The 17,413-nt window shown below is 42.8% G+C and overlaps 1 protein-coding gene across 1 annotated transcript in view; it reads left to right on the top strand.

Moving 5' to 3' along the window:
* LOC143274638 (equilibrative nucleobase transporter 1-like) overlaps positions 1-17,413 on the top strand; it is a 56,231-nt gene that overhangs the window by 15,534 nt on the left and 23,284 nt on the right. Inside the window, 7 exon segments of the mRNA XM_076578511.1 lie at positions 1,616-1,662; positions 2,605-2,666; positions 4,906-4,980; positions 4,982-5,119; positions 7,516-7,832; positions 7,834-8,273; positions 14,001-14,123. Coding sequence (XP_076434626.1) covers positions 1,616-1,662; positions 2,605-2,666; positions 4,906-4,980; positions 4,982-5,119; positions 7,516-7,832; positions 7,834-8,273; positions 14,001-14,123 — 1,202 coding nt within the window.

The following is a 17,413-nucleotide window of genomic DNA, read 5'->3' as shown; positions in this document are numbered from 1 at the left end:
AAATATGAGCATGCTCATTCCTAAAAGCCACGCCCCTTTCATGAACTCTGACTGACATTTGACCTGTTGTCTTACACCACTTCTCTCCCTCTCCTCCCCTTCTTCCAACGCTCACTGCACATATTCTGTCAGTCATAGCCACTTGTTCAAAAACGCTGTCTGATTGGATAGATGGACTGAATTACCATCAAATGGGATGTCAGTTTTGTCACTGTCGTTGTCAGTCACCTTTGTTTTCAAATCAATCATCAGACAAGAGAGATCCTTCTCCATCACGAAAGCTGTCCATAACCACAAGCAGAGCTTTCAGAAATGTGTAAATCTGCTGACTGTGACTGCCTCCTGTACTGGACACAGTTTTCAATGCCTTTTTTTGCACATGATGCAACTCACTTTTCCATGCGTGTATCACATGGTCAGTCAGCAAATTATTATCGAGTAGAAAGGGGTCTTCTACCTGATGAATGTTCATTTAAATAGTATTCTTATAATCCAGACACATCAAACTAAATGTTCAGAGTCTGTTTATGTGAACTGAACCAAGTCCAGTGAAGGAAAAATCGGAACATATGCAGGACGTCAGTGGACGTCTTATAGGTACTATGGCAGTACTTTTTGTAGGACGTCAGCCGACATCTTATAGGCACTCTACTGGTTAAAGAGGCCGCGCTAGTCTTGAATAAAAGCTAATTTGTGTTGGCACATTTCTTCTGTCATTGCTGCTGCATGCACATGTCAAATGATCAGTACAATGACAAGCGTGGCACTTCCTTTTTGAGGAAGTGTTTGGGTGTGTTCCAGTGTACCTGTTATTTACCTGTGTGCTAGCTGAATTGGTAGCATAAGCAGCAGTGACATGAAGTTGTGTACCTTGTGAATGGAGAGAGTTACCACTCTTTATTATTTGTAAATGGTTTGTTTTATGTTTTGGCATTAAGAGGGAGCTGTCGGTTTTGCTTTGAAGTTATCTGAATTGCCTGTCTGTCTCTGTTTCTGTTTTGTTAATGGAGAGCCATCTGTATTGTTTCAAAGTTGTCAGATTTTTCTGTGTTTGTTTGCTTTTGTTGCGTTGATAGAGAGTTGCTTGTTTTCTTTTGAAGGTGACTGAATCTTCTTTTTGTTATTTGATTTTTTTTCTTCTGTACTCAGTGTACTGTTTGGAGAATCTTGTGATGCTTGGGTTTCAGTTTCATTTAAAAGTCATCTGAATCACCTCTTTGTGTAAGTTGAGTTCTGTATTGGAGAATCTTCGTGTTGTTTGAGTCTTCCATTTTGTTTCAAAATTCATCTGAATCACCTCCTATTTTTTAAGTTGAAGTGGTTGAGTACTTAAACACTTTAAAAGAAAATGAAAATCTTAGGCATGCAACACATTAGGGTACCATTGTTGTATTTATCATAAGGTATAGTAATTATCACAGTTTGGAAACCTAAAATTGATAAACTGTTGTGAAGAGAGCTGCTAAAAAAAAAAAAAAGCAAAAAAAAAAAGCAAATGACCATTGTAAAATCAGACTGGATTTGTATCATCTGTTATTATTATTTGTAAATGGAAATGTAGAAAATAATCAGGAGGCCCTATGATTTTGCTTTTTGCACTATTGTTCTGTTGCAGAGTGAGTTTTATGGCTGGTCAGACCTGCCTGATCTTCGCTTCACCGTGTGAGTATTGCACAGTTTCTGTTTCAGGTTATTTTGCAAACTGTGTAGAACTGTACAAAGTAAGATTGGTTACCTCAGCTTTACACCAGTACCCTGCGATGCAAAAATTCCAAGTGTAAGAATACGATTACCACAGAATGTGTCCTTAGACTAAAGACACACTGATTGCACTTAACAGTAAAGACGTGCTTAACTGCTCACAGATAATAACCATGCAGTTACTTGATATAGAAATTTATTCAACAATGCAGGACAGGGGAAAAACTGCCTTTTACAAGGGAGCAGACAAACTGTTCTGAAATGAATTGATCGTGCTTGCTTGAAACATTGTGGCAAAGATCTGAGCTGTCATCAGTATTGAAGCCATAAAGTTGTTTTCAGGTTGTGTGTGTCAGTTTCTGTATAAAATAGGACAGAGGGAGGGTGAGCACAGAATTGAGCAGGCTAGAAAACAAAGACACAAAGCAAAAAGAATGACAAACCCAAGCTTTGTCAAATTTTGTGGGTTAGCCATCAGCTCATGTGAGGGGCTGGAGATACCTTGGTAAGTGATGAATAATGATAAAGGGTAATGTGTATACGTGTACACATTCATACGAAAGGATGTGCTATGGCAGAATTGGTTTGGCATAGGACTCATCAATAATCAGTCATCAGTGTTTGAGGACATATTTTGACCAAGTACCTTCGGAAAGGCATTTTATTCTGATTCTCACTCCACTCATTGTGAATAGGCACCTGACTTTGGTTGGAGAAGGTTAAAACTGCAGGAGGAGAGGATTGGACCCTACCATCCTATGCCAAGCCCTGGACACAGTGGATGAGAATTCACTGCTGTGATGGCCAGAAAAGATTATAGGACCTTTGACTCTCAATCTAATATTCACACACATAAGGGCAGGCATTATGTGTATAAGTTTTGTGGTGTATCGTGTGCTGCAGTTGTCTCCTACCTACTGTACCTGGGTTTTACAGGCCTGGAGTACGGGGGTGGTGGTACTTTGGTAAGTGATTAATAGTGATTAAGGTATGTATGATAGTAAGTTATGTCCGACTATGGCCATCAGAATAGCAGAGGGGGCAACAGCCGTCCTGACTATCTGGGCCAGAATTTGATTGTAGTGGTGAGTGTCTTGCCCAAGTTACATCTCTGCTCTCCCAGCAAAGGAGGGTTTCAAGACAGTCAGCATTGGGATGGTCCCAAAAGGCAAACTAGCCCCTAAGGCTGCAGCACTAAAAGCCAAAGCGGTCTTGCATCCCAGTTTGGGAGTCATAGTCCTCCACAAAAGACTACGTTGTAAATGAATTCCTGTTGCAATTCAGAAACCATTGATCATACAGCTCTATTTTTGTTGTTGGCCTAACTGCAAGCTTATGTTGATCTCTGATATAAGTAGAGCATTGAGTGATACATGGATACATACTGTAAAATTCAGGCTTTTGAATTTATTGTTGTATCAGCCACATCCCCTGATTTTTTTTTTTTTTTTTTTAATTTAGAATTTTTTCACATAGAAGCCTCAGTGGTGTATAAGCTGCAAATGTTACACCAAATTCATAGGCAGCAGCTCGGTTTCCCTTTTCAGTGGCCAGTTCGATCACCTTCATTTTGAAAGTTGCATTGTAAGCATTGCATTGTGTTTTCAGAATGATGGACATTGTCTGATTAAGGGTGATCAACTGAATGTTTCGTATACATAAGGGTCATGTGTAAATTTGGAGGGAAAAAATGTGAACAGTTAACACAGCACACTTTTACAGTAAGTTATGAATTCATGAAGAGTCAAAACCAGTTTTGAAACCAAAGTGAATTTAAAAATATACTGGAGGAGACTGATGACAACACTTGACTGGATCTGAACATGTGATCAGGAAAACCCGCAACATTGGTAAAATCCATGAAACAAGCTGCATCATGATTGTAGCCGCAGAGGTCAAAGTTGTGTCTAATATTCCAAATGTTACGGTACATTAGCATAAGGGCGGGTATGATGATGATGATATGGATACTTATATGGTGCCTATCCTCAGCGCTTTACAAACACAGGGTCATTTTCACAACCGGCTGCCTATCTGGGTAATGCTGACTGATGACTGCCATTGGGTGCTCCTCATTTGATTCCTGCATCATTCAGTCACATTTCAGGCATGCACACATACACGCTCAGACAGACCTGTAGAATTTTATGTATATGACCGTTTTGTTTATTTACCCTGCCACATAGGCAGCCATACTCTGTTTTTAAGGTGAGCATGCTGGGTGTGTTCTTGTTTCTATAACCCACCGATCGCTGCCATGGATTACAGTATCTTTAATGTGCATATTTGATCTTCTGCATCGACGGGCGCAATAGTTGAGTGGTTAAAGTGTTGGACTGTCAGTCTGAGGGCCCTGGGTTCGAATCACGGTGACAGTGCCTGTGGGTAAAGGGTGGAGATTTTTACGATCTCCCAGGTCAACATATGTGCAGACCTGCTAGTGCCTGAACCCCCTTTGCATGTATATGCAAACAGAAGACCAAATGCGCACGTTAAAGATCCTGTAAAGTGTAATCCATGTCAGCGTTCGGTGGGTTATGGAAACAAGAACATACCCTGCATGCACACCCCAGAAAACGGAGTATGGCTGCCTACATGGTGGGGTAAAAACAGTCATACATGTAAAAGCCCACTTGTGTGCATACAAGTGAACGTGGGAGTTGCAGCCCACTAATGCAGAAGAAGAAAATCTGCGAGCACATACACACGAAATGGGGTTCAGGCACAAGCAGGTCTGCTCATTGACGTGTGAGATCCGAAAAAATCTCCACTCCTTTACCCAACACTCGAACCACTCGGCTGTTGCACCCATCTAAGTGTGTGGATGGGTTTGTGGTGCAGTTTTCAGTTTCAGTTTCTCAGGGAGGCGTCACTGCGTTTGGACAAATCCATCTACGCTACACCACAACTGCAAGGCAGATGTCTGACAGCAGCATAACCCAACATGCTTGTCAGGCCTTGAGTGCATGCTTATACATTTGTGTACCTATCAGAGTGGATTTCTTTTTGCATAGTTTTGACAGAGGACAACACTCTTGTCGCCATGGGTTCTTTTTCAATGCGCCAAGTGCATGCTGCACAAGGGACCTCAGTTTATCGTCTCATCCACAAGACTAGTGGCTCAGTTTGATTTTCTAGTCAAACTTGGGAGAAAAGCCAAGAGCGGGATTCAAACCCACACCCTCATGGACTCTGCATTGGCAGCCGAGTTTCTCAACCATTCTTCTGCCACCTTCCTCCCTACCAGCCAACCCCTACCTGCTGTACCCGGGCTTCACGGGCCTGGTGTACTGGGGGGTACCAGATCCTTCTGACCAACCTGCAGCTGAGCTGTCTTATCCCCCCACTCCGCTCCACCATCATGTCCCTCTACTCCGGATCCTACGACACCAGCGCCTTCCTCTTCCTGCTTTTCAAGGTGGGGGAGCCGGGGAGGGTGTGGGGTGTGTGGGTTGTGTGGGGGTGGGAGGTAGATTGGCTAACTGGCTCATGTGGGATGGGTGGGGGAGATACCTTGATAAGTGATGAATAGTGATAAAGGATCATGCGTACATGTGCACACATACACATGAAAGGATGCGCCATGGCGGAATTGGTTAAGCATTGAACTCATGATCCAGTTTTCAGAACTCTTTGTGACAAAAAGGCAAAATGCAGCACCTCCACAGAACAGTGTCAGATCTTATCATGCTCCCTCAAGATACAAGATAGAAAAATTCTTTGTGACAGAAAGGCAACAAATACATTACCTCCACAGAACAACGCCAGATCTGACCATGCACCCACAAGGTACAAGATAGAAGAATTATTTGTGACGAAAAGGTGACACAGAAGAATTCTTTGTCACAAAAAGGTGACATATGCATTGCCTCCACAGAGCAATGCCAAGTCTGACCATCCTCCCACTTGCCAACAGGAACACCCATTCATAGTAAACATATGTGTAGCACAGCAAAGGTCATATAACCCATTTTAAGTGGAGGAGAGGGGTGGGAGTAGGGTGTGTAAGATTAAAGGATACAGGTTAAAAAAAAAAAAGACAAAAATAACAGTGTTCACTATATATCAAACACAAAGGCATGCATACACAATCCCAACAACAAAATACCCAGGCACGCACACACACACACACACACACACACACACATGCCTGATCACGCGGGCACACTAAAACACAGGCACAAAGACTCACACACACACGCACCCAAATGCACACAGATATGCTTACATGCAAACACGTATTCAGGTATACAGATTAAGACATACAATTTAAGCAACAAAAGACCTCAAGAATAATCACCCTGCCACCTCCATCCCCCAACTCCCCAGTACTCACTCCCCAGGTGGTTTCATAAATGTTCAAAACAAAATGATGATGATGATGATGATGGTGAAAATGAATGGTATTCATATAGCCCACTTCTCTAAGTGAAGTCAGACACAGTGAACTGGCAACTGCCCATTCACACACTGCCATGCCTAAAAAATGATGAACCACACTTAACCATTTGCACATGCATTCTTTTTGTTGTGTCACTATTATCAGTTCTTAATCTGTACAACTGAAAGCATGTATGTGTATGAATGTAATTATGTATATGTGCATGCATTTGTGTGTGCATGCATTTGTGTGTGTGTGTGGCTGTATGGTTATGACCCTTCAGGCTATACAAAATGATGATGATGATGATGATGATCTCTCAGGCTAATGATGATGATGATGATCTCTCAGGCTAAATAAATGATGATGATAATGATGATGATCTCTCAGACTAAATAAATGATGATGATGATGATGATGATCTCTCAGACTAAATAAATGATGATGATGATGATGATCTCTCAGGCTAAATAAAACAGTGATGATGGTGATGATCTTTCAGGTGAAACAAAATGGTGGTGATGACAATGCTGATAATCTTTCAGGCTAATCAGATGATGATGATGATGGTGAGTGATAAGAAACTCAGGGGAGAGCTGGACAGTACAAGGTCTTCAGAGAAGAAGCCCCCCTCAGTGAAGTGTTTCAGCCCTTAACTCCGTACACTCTAAGGGGGCCGGCCTGCACCCAGGTCATGACTCCTGGATGCCCTTGTATTGCCGCCTTTTTTTTTTTTTTTTTTCCTGATCCTCAGCAGGTTCGAACTTGCACCTGCAGGGGTGGTCGCCACTTCACCGTGGTGATGATCTGTCAGACTAAACAGAATGATGATGATGGTGACGGTGATGATCTTTCAGGCTTAAAAAAATGATGATGGTTTTGATCGTTCAGGCTGAACAGAATGATGATGGTGGTGGTGATGATCTTTCATGCAAAACAAAATGATGATGGTGATTATCTTTCAGGCTAAACAAAATGATGATGATGATGGTGGTGATGACCTTTCAGGCTAAACAAAATGATGATGGTGGTGATGACCTTTCAGGCTAAACAAAATGATGATGATGGTGATGATCTTTAAGGCTAAACAAAATGATGATGATGGTGATGATCTTTAAGGTTAAACAAAATGATGATGATGGTGATGATCTTTAAGGCTAAACAAAATGATGATGATGGTGATGATCTTTAAGGCTAAACAAAATGATGATGATGGTGATGATCTTTCAGGCTAAACAAAATGATGATGGTGATTATCTTTCAGGCTAAACAAAATAATGATGATGGTGATTATCTTTCAGGCTAAACAAAATGATGATTATGATGATGGTGATGATCTTTCAGGCTAAACAAAACAATGATGATGACGTTGATGGTGATGACCTTTCAGGCGAAACAGAACCATGATGATAATGACGGTGATGACCTTTCAGGGTGCCTATGAAGGAGGCGTGTCGGTCAACACATCCTTCACCATCCAGGCAGTGCTGTACTTCGTCATCTTCACCAGCTCCACCTTCCTCTTCCTCCCCAAGTCCCGCATCCCCTTCCCCCTCAACCCTGGCTTCCGGCTGCGCTGCTTCCTTTGTCACAAGTTCTGCAGGCACCAGACCACACTGAAGGCGAAAACAGACGCTACTGGGGAGTGGACGGTTGATCCCACAGGCAGCGTCATTCTGACATCGTCCATATCTCCAGCCAAGGATTTGTCTGAAGCAGTGGGAAACTCCCATGGCGGGGGTGAACGGGAGTGCACCGGGAAACACAGAGCTTCAGGACTCGTCTGGCGGCGATGGCGCTGATCGTTCATTATCACCGGCGGGAGAGAAGAAGCCGACCGACAACGACGAGGCTGATCCACAGAACAGAGACGATGTGATGAGTTGGTTACCCAGTGAGACCAGTGTAGCATCTCCGTTGGACATGGAGAGAAAAATCTCCATTCCCAGAGGCCCAGTGATACCGGCAGGACAAAATGAGAAGGCACAGGGTCTGGAAGGGGAAACAGAGAGAATGCTTGGAGGAGGAGTGGGAGGGCGTACGAAGCAGAAGACGTTCCTGAAGGTGGCGCTGTCGCCGCTGTTCCTGACGGACGTGATGTGGATCAGCGTGCAGCGTTTGAGGAGCTGGATCTTTGTGGGCATGTTTAACACCTGGATCACCCGCCTTGCCTGTGGAGACAAGGCTGTAGGTCAGTGGTTTTAGTTGGGAAGGAGGGGGGGGGACAAGGCTTTAGGTCAGTGGTTTTTGTTGGGAAGGTGGGGGGGGGGGGGACAAGGCTTAAGGTCAGTGGTTTATGTTAGGAAGCGGAGGGGGGAATGGGGGGGAGGGGGGGCAAGGATTTAGGTCAGTGGTTTTTGTTGGGAGGAGGGGAGGACAAGGATTTAGGTCAGTGGTTTTTGTTGGGAGGAGGGGAGGACAAGGCTTTAGCCTAGTTTAGGTCAGTGGTTTTTGTTGGGAGGAGGGGAGGACAAGGCTTTAGCCTAGTTTAGGTCAGTGGTTTTTGTTGGGAGGAGGGGAGGACAAGGCTTTGGGTCAGTGGTTTTGTTGGGAGGAGGGAGGGGGGGGGGACAAGGCTTTAGGTCAGTGGTTTTTGTTGGGAGGAGGGAGGGGGGGGGGGGACAAGGCTTTAGGTCAGTGGTTTTTGTTGGGAGGAGGGAGGGGGGGGGACAAGGCTTTAGGTCAGTGGTTTTTGTTGGGAGGAGGGAGGTGGGGGGGGACAAGGCTTTAGGTCAGTGGTTTTTGTTGGGAGGAGGGAGGGGGGGGGGGACAAGGCTTTAGGTCAGTGGTTTTTGTTGGGAGGAGGGAGGGGGGGGGACAAGGCTTTAGGTCAGTGGTTTTTGTTGGGAGGAGGGAGGGGGGGGGACAAGGCTTTAGGTCAGTGGTTTTTGTTGGGAGGAGGGGGGGGGGGCAAGGCTTTAGGTCAGTGGTTTTTGTTGGGAGGAGGGGGGGGGGGCAAGGCTTTAGGTCAGTGGTTTTGTTGGGAGGAGGGGGGGGGCAAGGCTTTAGGTCAGTGGTTTTTGTTGGGAGGAGGGAGGGGGGGGGGCAAGGCTTTAGGTCAGTGGTTTTGTTGGGAGGAGGGGGGGGGGGCAAGGCTTTAGGTCAGTGGTTTTTGTTGGGAGGAGGGGGGGGGGGGCAAGGCTTTAGGTCAGTGGTTTTTGTTGGGAGGAGGGGGGGGGCAAGGCTTTAGGTCAGTGGTTTTTGTTGGGAGGAGGGAGGGGGGGGGGGGACAAGGCTTTAGGTCAGTGGTTTTTGTTGGGAGGAGGGGAGGACAAGGCTTTGGGTCAGTGGTTTTGTTGGGAGGAGGGGAGGACAAGGCTTTAGCCTAGTTTAGGTCAGTGGTTTTGTTGGGAGGAGGGGAGGACAAGGCTTTAGGTCAGTGGTTTTTATTGGGAGGAGGGGGGGGGGCAAGGCTTTAGGTCAGTGGTTTTTGTTAGGAGGAAGGAGGGGGGGGGACAAGGCTTTAGGTCAGTGGTTTTTGTTGGGAGGACAGGGGGGGGGGGGGGGGGGGGGGCAAGGCTTTAGGTCAGTGGTTTTGTTGAGAGAAGGGAAGACAAGGCTTTAAGTCTATGGTTTATGTTGGGAGGAGGTGGGTTGGCCTGTGGGGGCAAGGCTTTAGATCCGTGGTTTTGTTAGGAGATGGGGGACAAGGCTTTACATCAGTAGTTTTTGTTGGGAGGAGGGGGTTGGCTTGTGGGGTCAAGGCTTTAGGTCAGGTGTTTGTTTGGAGGAAGGGGGGGGGGGATAATTGGCCTGTGGAAACTTGGCTTTATGTCTGGGTTTTGGGGGGAAGAGTGGGGGTCGGGGGGTGGGGGGGGGGGGGTGCGGGGGGCAGGGGGGGTTGTATATCTCTGTGAGGTCATCTGTTTAGCTTTTGTTTTGCTTTTCTGTTAAAAAAACAAATTTCCTGTCTCTGTTAGTGAGGTCACCTGTTAAGTTTTTTTGTTCCTTTAAAACATTTTTTTAAAATATATATATTTTTTGGTATATATTTCTATTGATTCCATTCTGTTGGTGAGGTCAAGTGGTTGGGTTATTTTTTAAATTTTTCTTCCTAATTCCTGTTGGATGATGAGGTTGTTTTTTTTTTGTTTTTTTTTTTTAGGTACATAATTTTGTCTGTTTGTAATGTCAGCCTTTTTAATTTTTTGTCATTCTTTTTTCTTTTTCTTCTTTAAAAAAAAAAAAAAAAATGTCTGCAGGTGAGGACATCTGTTGTCGTTTTTAAATTCCTGTCTGTCAGAGGTCACCTTGTGGCTTTTTAATTATTTTTTTTATTGTATTGTTTTTTCCTGTCTCTGTAGCTGAGGTCATCTGTGTTTTTATGTGTGTTTTTTTGTCTTTTTTTTAAGGCCTGTCCATCTGTTTTGTGTGTGTGTGTTTTGCTGTTTTTGTTGTTAATTAATTGTTGTGTCTGTCGGTGGTATCATCTGGGTTGTTTTTTTTTAATGAAAAAAAAAAAAAATTGCATGTGTTTATTCATCATATTATTTTTATCAGGCTTATGTATTACTCACTGTTATCAATGTTAATGATGTTGGTTGTTCTAAAATATTTTAAATCAAACTATGTTAGGTTCCAGTGAAACATTGTGGGAGTAAAAGAGAGAAAAAGACATAAAGACATGTGTATATGTGTGTATATATTACATGTATGTAGTTTTTTTTTATTTTTTTTTTTTTAATGTCTCCGATAATTAAACAATAGAAAGAGAGAGAGAAACAAAATGAAATGAGCGGGTAAAGGAAGAAGCATGATATTAAATGATATTAATCCTTTCACTGCCAGGAAAAATAAGATTTAAGTGAAATCTATTCAGTATTTGCCAGGGTTTTTTCCCAAAAACGGGTATAAATTTTCAAAAAATTCTGTGCTCTTTGTTATTGGAGAAAGACCCATAAAAGTATATATTTTCTGAAAGGTAAATGAATAAAGAACACAAAACACATGATCTTTTCCCATTTTATATATTTTTTAGTGACATGCTGTTGTTTTGAAATCAGTGTTTTGTTTTTTGTCACATTTTCAACTTGTTCATTACTAACATTAGTCAGGTAATTTGCACTAAAATATCATATTTTCTGGACAAATGGATATCTGCATACACAAAATCATACTAGAACAACCGCAATAAAAAAAAGTAAAAAAAAATAAAAAAGATAGATATACAATGCATTGTGACTTCTCCAAGTGATAATGTGGATGTGAGGCCACGCCCTCTCAGTCTCCATCCGCCTCCTCTTCACCCCTCTCACACAGTCACTTTATCCAGTTCTCATCAGACCGCGTTGGCTGAGTGCCAAGAAAATCGCTCACACTGTCCTGCTAATAATTCAGTCACTTTCTGTCATCTGCTAAGGTTTGCACAGCCGGCATCACTCACTGGTAGTCGTATCTTGGCCACTCTCTTGATTGCTCCCTTTATTTTCTATCAAATCGTCCTATAAATGTTCATTACTGTCTTCTTTGAGTTTACGCTTCAATTCTTTCTGAGCATCAGCAAAAGAAAGCAATCTTGGTTGATTTAGTTAGCTACGATCGCATGTCTTGAGCACGGCGTCAGTCCGACATTTTGTTGAGCGAGCAAGGAGAGGAGCCAGGCAAACACTGGGACAGTAACCCAGTTTTCAGTTTCAGTTTCACTTTCTCAAGGAGGCGTCACTGCGTTCGGACAAATCCATACACGCTACACCACATCTGTTGAGCAGATGCCTGACCAGCAGCATAACCCAACGCGCTTTAGTCAGGCCTTGAGTGCATGCTTACATATTTGTGTACCTATGAAAGTGGATTTCATTTTACGTAATTTCGCCAGAGGACAACACTCTCGTTGCCATGGGTTCTTTTTCAGTGCGCCAAGTGCGTGCTGCACACGGGACCTCGGTTTATCGTCTCATCCGAAAGACTAGACGCTCAGTTTGATTTTCCAGTCAAACTTAGGAGAAAGGGCGAGAGCGGGATTCGAACCCACACCCTCACGGACTCTCTGTATTGGCAGCTGAGCGTCTTAACCATTCTGCCACCTTCCTCCACACAGTAACCCAACCAAAACGTTCAAATAAAGGACTGCCTCATGATGTAGATGGGGTTTCTAACTATGAATAGAATCCAGAAAGATTCCCCAAGCTAAAGCTACCAGCATTTTTGTCAACGACCTGAACACAAAGCAGGGAAAAGTCAGAATATTTTGATGATGAGTTATCTCGTCATTGTGGCAGCGAAGCGTACATGCTTGCCATGACGAGTTATCTTGTCATTGTGGCAGCGAAGCATACATGCTTGCCATGATGAGTTATCTCGTCATTGTGGCAGCGAAGCGTACATGCTTGCCATGATGAGTTATCTTGTCATATAGGCAGCGAAGTGTACATGCTTGCCATGACGAGTTATCTTGTTATTGTGGCAGCGAAGCGTACATGCTTGCCATGATGAGTTATCTTGTCATTGTGGCAGCGAAGCGTACATGCTTGCCATGACGAGTTATCTTGTCATTGTGGCAGCGAAGCGTACATGCTTGCCATGACGAGTTATCTCGTCATTGTGGCAGCGAAGCATACATGCTTGCCATGACGAGTTATCTCGTCATTGTGGCAGTGAAGCATACATGCTTGCCATGACGAGTTATCTCGTCATATAGGCAGCATAGGGGTTAAGTCTGGCTTCTGGGAAGAAAAGAAAAAGGAAAACCACAATAGTTCACCACAGCAAAATATATTGGATTGCATTAGCAATTCCCTTAGTGGGAAAGAAAGGGGGGGGGGGGGGGGGGGAGGAAGAAAAAAAAAAAGAGAAATAACTTATCAGAGAAATTTGTATTTACCAGTTCATTTGTAACTCACACACTGCCTTGTGGATTACTAGCACTGACACTGCTGCAGGTGTACCCAGGTATGGCTGTGTGTATGACTAAGAGGGATTTGAAATGAGCAGTGTTGGAGCAATGTCAGTTGTCACTGTAATGGTGCTGATGATGAGTAGCGGAAAAAAAAATAAGAAAAAAATAATAAACTCCCAAAATTAACTGCATGTAGTTAAATCACTTACCCAATTACTTAGTTGTCACTGAGTTGGCCAGTTAGTTAATTAGATTTGTGACATTTGATTATTCTTTTAAAATAACAAACGACATATAAATGTGATGTACAAAATGAAGGTCCCCATTCTTCCCAATGAATTTGTTGTTCATTTAAATACATGTTCATAAGAATAATAATATAGCAATGATAGTGATAATGTTAATGAAGGTGATAATACATTAATAGTAATAATGTTCTCATGATAATTATAATAATAATAATGATAATACAGCACTCTGTCCAGAAAACTGCTCAAGGTGCTTTACAGAACACTTAATATTCCACATGACACATTACATCAATTTTACATGCATACACACCAAAATAATGTTGTTTTTGTATCTGTGTGGCCTTGATATTTTACTTAACACATTATTTCAGTGTCTCATTTATCTACACACACCAAAATAATGGGTTTGTTTTTCATCTACATGGCCTTGATATTCTACGTAACACGTTATGTCAGTGTGACATATATACACACACCAAAATAATGTTGTTGTTGTTTTTATCTGCATGGCCTTGCAGTTCTTAATGTTACATTACTGGTACATTTTATACACACCAAAATGATGTTTTTTTTCATCTGTATAGCCTTAATATTCCACATAACTCATTTTGTTAATGTCACATACTATACACACACACACACACACTGAAATAATGGGTTTTTTTCCCCATCTGCATGGCTACGGTGAGTCACTACATCAGTGTTACACACCAAAATAATGTTGTGGTGGTTTCTTTTCATCTGCATGGCCTTAATATTCTACATATTACACTGTTACACATTTTTATACACACCAAAATAATGTTGTTTTATTTCATCTGCATGACCACAGTGAGTCACTACACATCAGTGTACGCTGCCATGCAGTTCTTTGGGATTCTGACGGCGCCGCTCAGTGGTCGTCTGATGGACAGAAAGATCAAGGGGGCAGAGAAGTATGGCAACCCACGATATGGTGAGTTTGTGACTGTGTTGATGGGTAGAGTAGAGAAATATGGCAACCCACGATATGGTGAGTTTGTGACTGTGTTGATGGGTAGAGTAGAGAAATATGGCAACCCACGATATAGTGTGGTTGGGTCCTTGTGGGTGATTAGGGTGGAGAAATATGGCAACCTATGGTATAATGAGGTTGGGACAGTGTTGGTGGGTAGGGCGGAGAAATATTGCAACCCATGATATAGTGAGGTTGGAACCTTGTTGGTGATTAGGGTGGAGAAATATGGCAACCTACGGTATAGTGAGGTTGGGACAGTGTTGGTGGGTAGGGCGGAGAAATATAGCAACCCATGATATAGTGAGGTTGGAACCTTGTTGGTGATTAGGGTGGAGAAATATGGCAACCTACGGTATAGTGAGGTTGGGACGGTGTTGGTGGGTAGGGCGGAGAAATATAGCAACCCATGATATAGTGAGGTTGGAACCTTGCTGGTGATTAGGGTTGAGAAATATGGCAGCCCACGATATAGTGAGGTTTGGACTGTGTTGGTGATTAAGGTGGAGAAATATGGCAACCCACGATATAGTGAGGTTTGGACTGTGTTGGTGATTAGGGTGGAGAAATATGGCAACCCACGATAAAGTGAGGTTTGGACTGTGTTGGTGGGTAGGGCGGAGAAATATGGCAGCCCACGATATAGTGAGGTTTGGACTGTGTTGGTGGGTAGGGCGGAGAAATATGGCAGCCCACCACGATATAGTGAGGTTTGGACCGTGTTGGTGGGTAGGGCGGAGAAATACGGCAGCCCACCACGATATAGTGAGGTTTGGACTGTGTTGGTGGGTAGGGCGGAGAAATATGGCAGCCCACCACGATATAGTGAGGTTTGGACTGTGTTGGTGGGTAGGGCGGAGAAATACGGCAGCCCACCACGATATAGTGAGGTTTGGACTGTGTTGGTGGGTAGGGCGGAAAATATGGAAGCCCACCACGATAAAGTGAGGTTTGGACTGTGTTGGTGGGTAGGGCGGGGAAATATGGCAGCCCACCACGATATAGTGAGGTTTGGACTGTGTTGGTGGGTAGGGCGGAGAAATATGGCAGCCCACCACGATATAGTGAGGTTTGGACTGTGTTGGTGGGTAGGGCGGAGAAATATGGCAGCCCACCTCGATATAGTGAGGTTTGGACTGTGTTGGTGATTAGGGTGGAGAAATATGGCAACCCACCACGATATAGTGAGGTTTGGACTGTGTTGGTGATTAGGGCGGAAAAATATGGCAACCCACGTTATAGTGAGGTTTGGACTGTGTTGGTGATTAGGGCGGAGAAATATGGCAGCCCACGATATAGTGAGGTTTGGACTGTGTTGGTGGGTAGGGCGGAGAAATATGGCAGTCCACCACGATATAGTGAGGTTTGACCGTGTTGTGGGTAGGGCGGGGAAATATGGCAGCCCACCACGATATAGTGAGGTTTGGACCGTGTTGGTGGGTAGGGCGGGGAAATATGGCAGCCCACCACGATATAGTGAGGTTTGGACCGTGTTGGTGGGTAGGGCGGGGAAATATGGCAGCCCATGATATTGTGATGTTGGAACCTTGTTGGTGGGTAGTGCAGAGAGGTGTGTGCATACTGTATGTGTATCACTCTGTGTGTGTGTGTGTCACTGTGTATGTGTGTGTGTTCTGTGTTAGTGTGTGTGTGTGAGCATTCTGTGTGTATGTGTGTGTGTGTGCATTCTGTGTGTGTGTGTGTGTGTGTGTGTGTGTATTCTGTGTGAATGTGTTTGTGTGTGTGCAGTTTCTGAGTGAATGTGTGTGTGTGCATTTTGTGTGAATATGTGTGTGTGTGTATGTGTGTTTTCTTCAGTTTAATGTCTATTCACTATAAGTGTTTTTAGACAGAAAGGAGTAAAGTAGTGTATAAAGGAAAGGGAATGCATGTGAATATTAGTGTTAAAAAAAAAAATCATGTATCAGAGGAAAAGTATATTATAAGAAAAAGTCCAAAGAGGTTGTGGTGTGTATTGAATGAGTTGTCATGGGAAGGAGAACATGTATATGCATATCAACAAGTATTAACCTACAACAATGTAAATATAAATAACAGTATTAAATATAATACATCAAAGGAGGATACCAACTGGACTGGAGTTTAAATTTTCTGAAAACATTTTAAGCAATGAATAATCATTCAAAATCTTTTCAGTGGCTAATGAAATATTGGAAGAAAAGTCATCAACTACATCTTTTGGAAGTAACTATCTTATGCTCGGACAGTGAATGAGTAGATGGCTTACAGTTATTTGCTGGATGTCAAGTTGTATTGTGCCTTCGAAATTACGTGCTGCTCTTCAAGCTGCTTGGTCTACCCACTCATTTGAAGATATTCCACAGTGCGAAGGTACCCAACAGAAAGTTATTTTAAAGCCCTGTTTTGTCAGTTGGTGAATAATATGTTTTATTTCCATTGTCATCTCAATTCGCTTCTTTGAATTTGAATATCCTATAGCTTGTAATACTGACTTTGAGTCTACACATAATAAAATTTCACTTGCAGTTTTCGGAATGTCTGAAATATAATTTAAGGCCATAAGTATGGCTATAAGTTCAGCTGTGAAAATGGTATATTGTCTACCAATATAGTATAAATTTTCTGTTCTAAATGAAGGAATTACAAAAGCCGCTCCTGAATTGCCATCTTCTAGAACAGACCCGTCTGCGTATTTTTAGATAATTTGAATATTGATTTTCTATATGTGAGAGCACTTCAGGTTTTAACAAAAATGGTGACTGGTTCTTGGATAAATCTGTATAATCCATGTCAAAGGTAGCTTTACACTGCTCCCATTCAGGGACTGGTGAAAAAGTAGGTACTTTTGCAATTTGCTTGTCTTTTGATTCCTTAGCACTAATGATATCTGATGCAAATGTATTAATGGATGTCATAGACTGTATCGTCTTAGCTCTTTTATCAAAATCTTTTTGTGAACTCAAATTAACTTCTTTTGAAAATGTTTCATATGCGAAAGATTTGATAACGAATTTCACGGCTGGAACTTTCCTTTGTTCATCAAGAGATAAAACACATGCTTCTCTGTAAGTCCCTAAATTTGATGTAAGAATGGGCACACCTAGAGCGAGTTTATAAGCCTTACAATCAATGCTTTGCAGCTTCTTTAGCAAATGCAGTGGAGCACTGAAAAATACCTCTTGAGCATATGTCAAGTGTGAACGTACGAGGGAGGTAGCGAGAGATATCAACGCTTTGGTATCTTGCCCCCAATGCTGTTTACAAATTAT

This window comes from Babylonia areolata, chromosome 29, assembly GCF_041734735.1.
Source record: "Babylonia areolata isolate BAREFJ2019XMU chromosome 29, ASM4173473v1, whole genome shotgun sequence".
NCBI lineage: Eukaryota > Metazoa > Mollusca > Gastropoda > Neogastropoda > Buccinidae > Babylonia > Babylonia areolata.
Note: the sequence above shows the minus strand (reverse complement) of the source record. Positions and strands in the feature narration are given on the sequence as shown.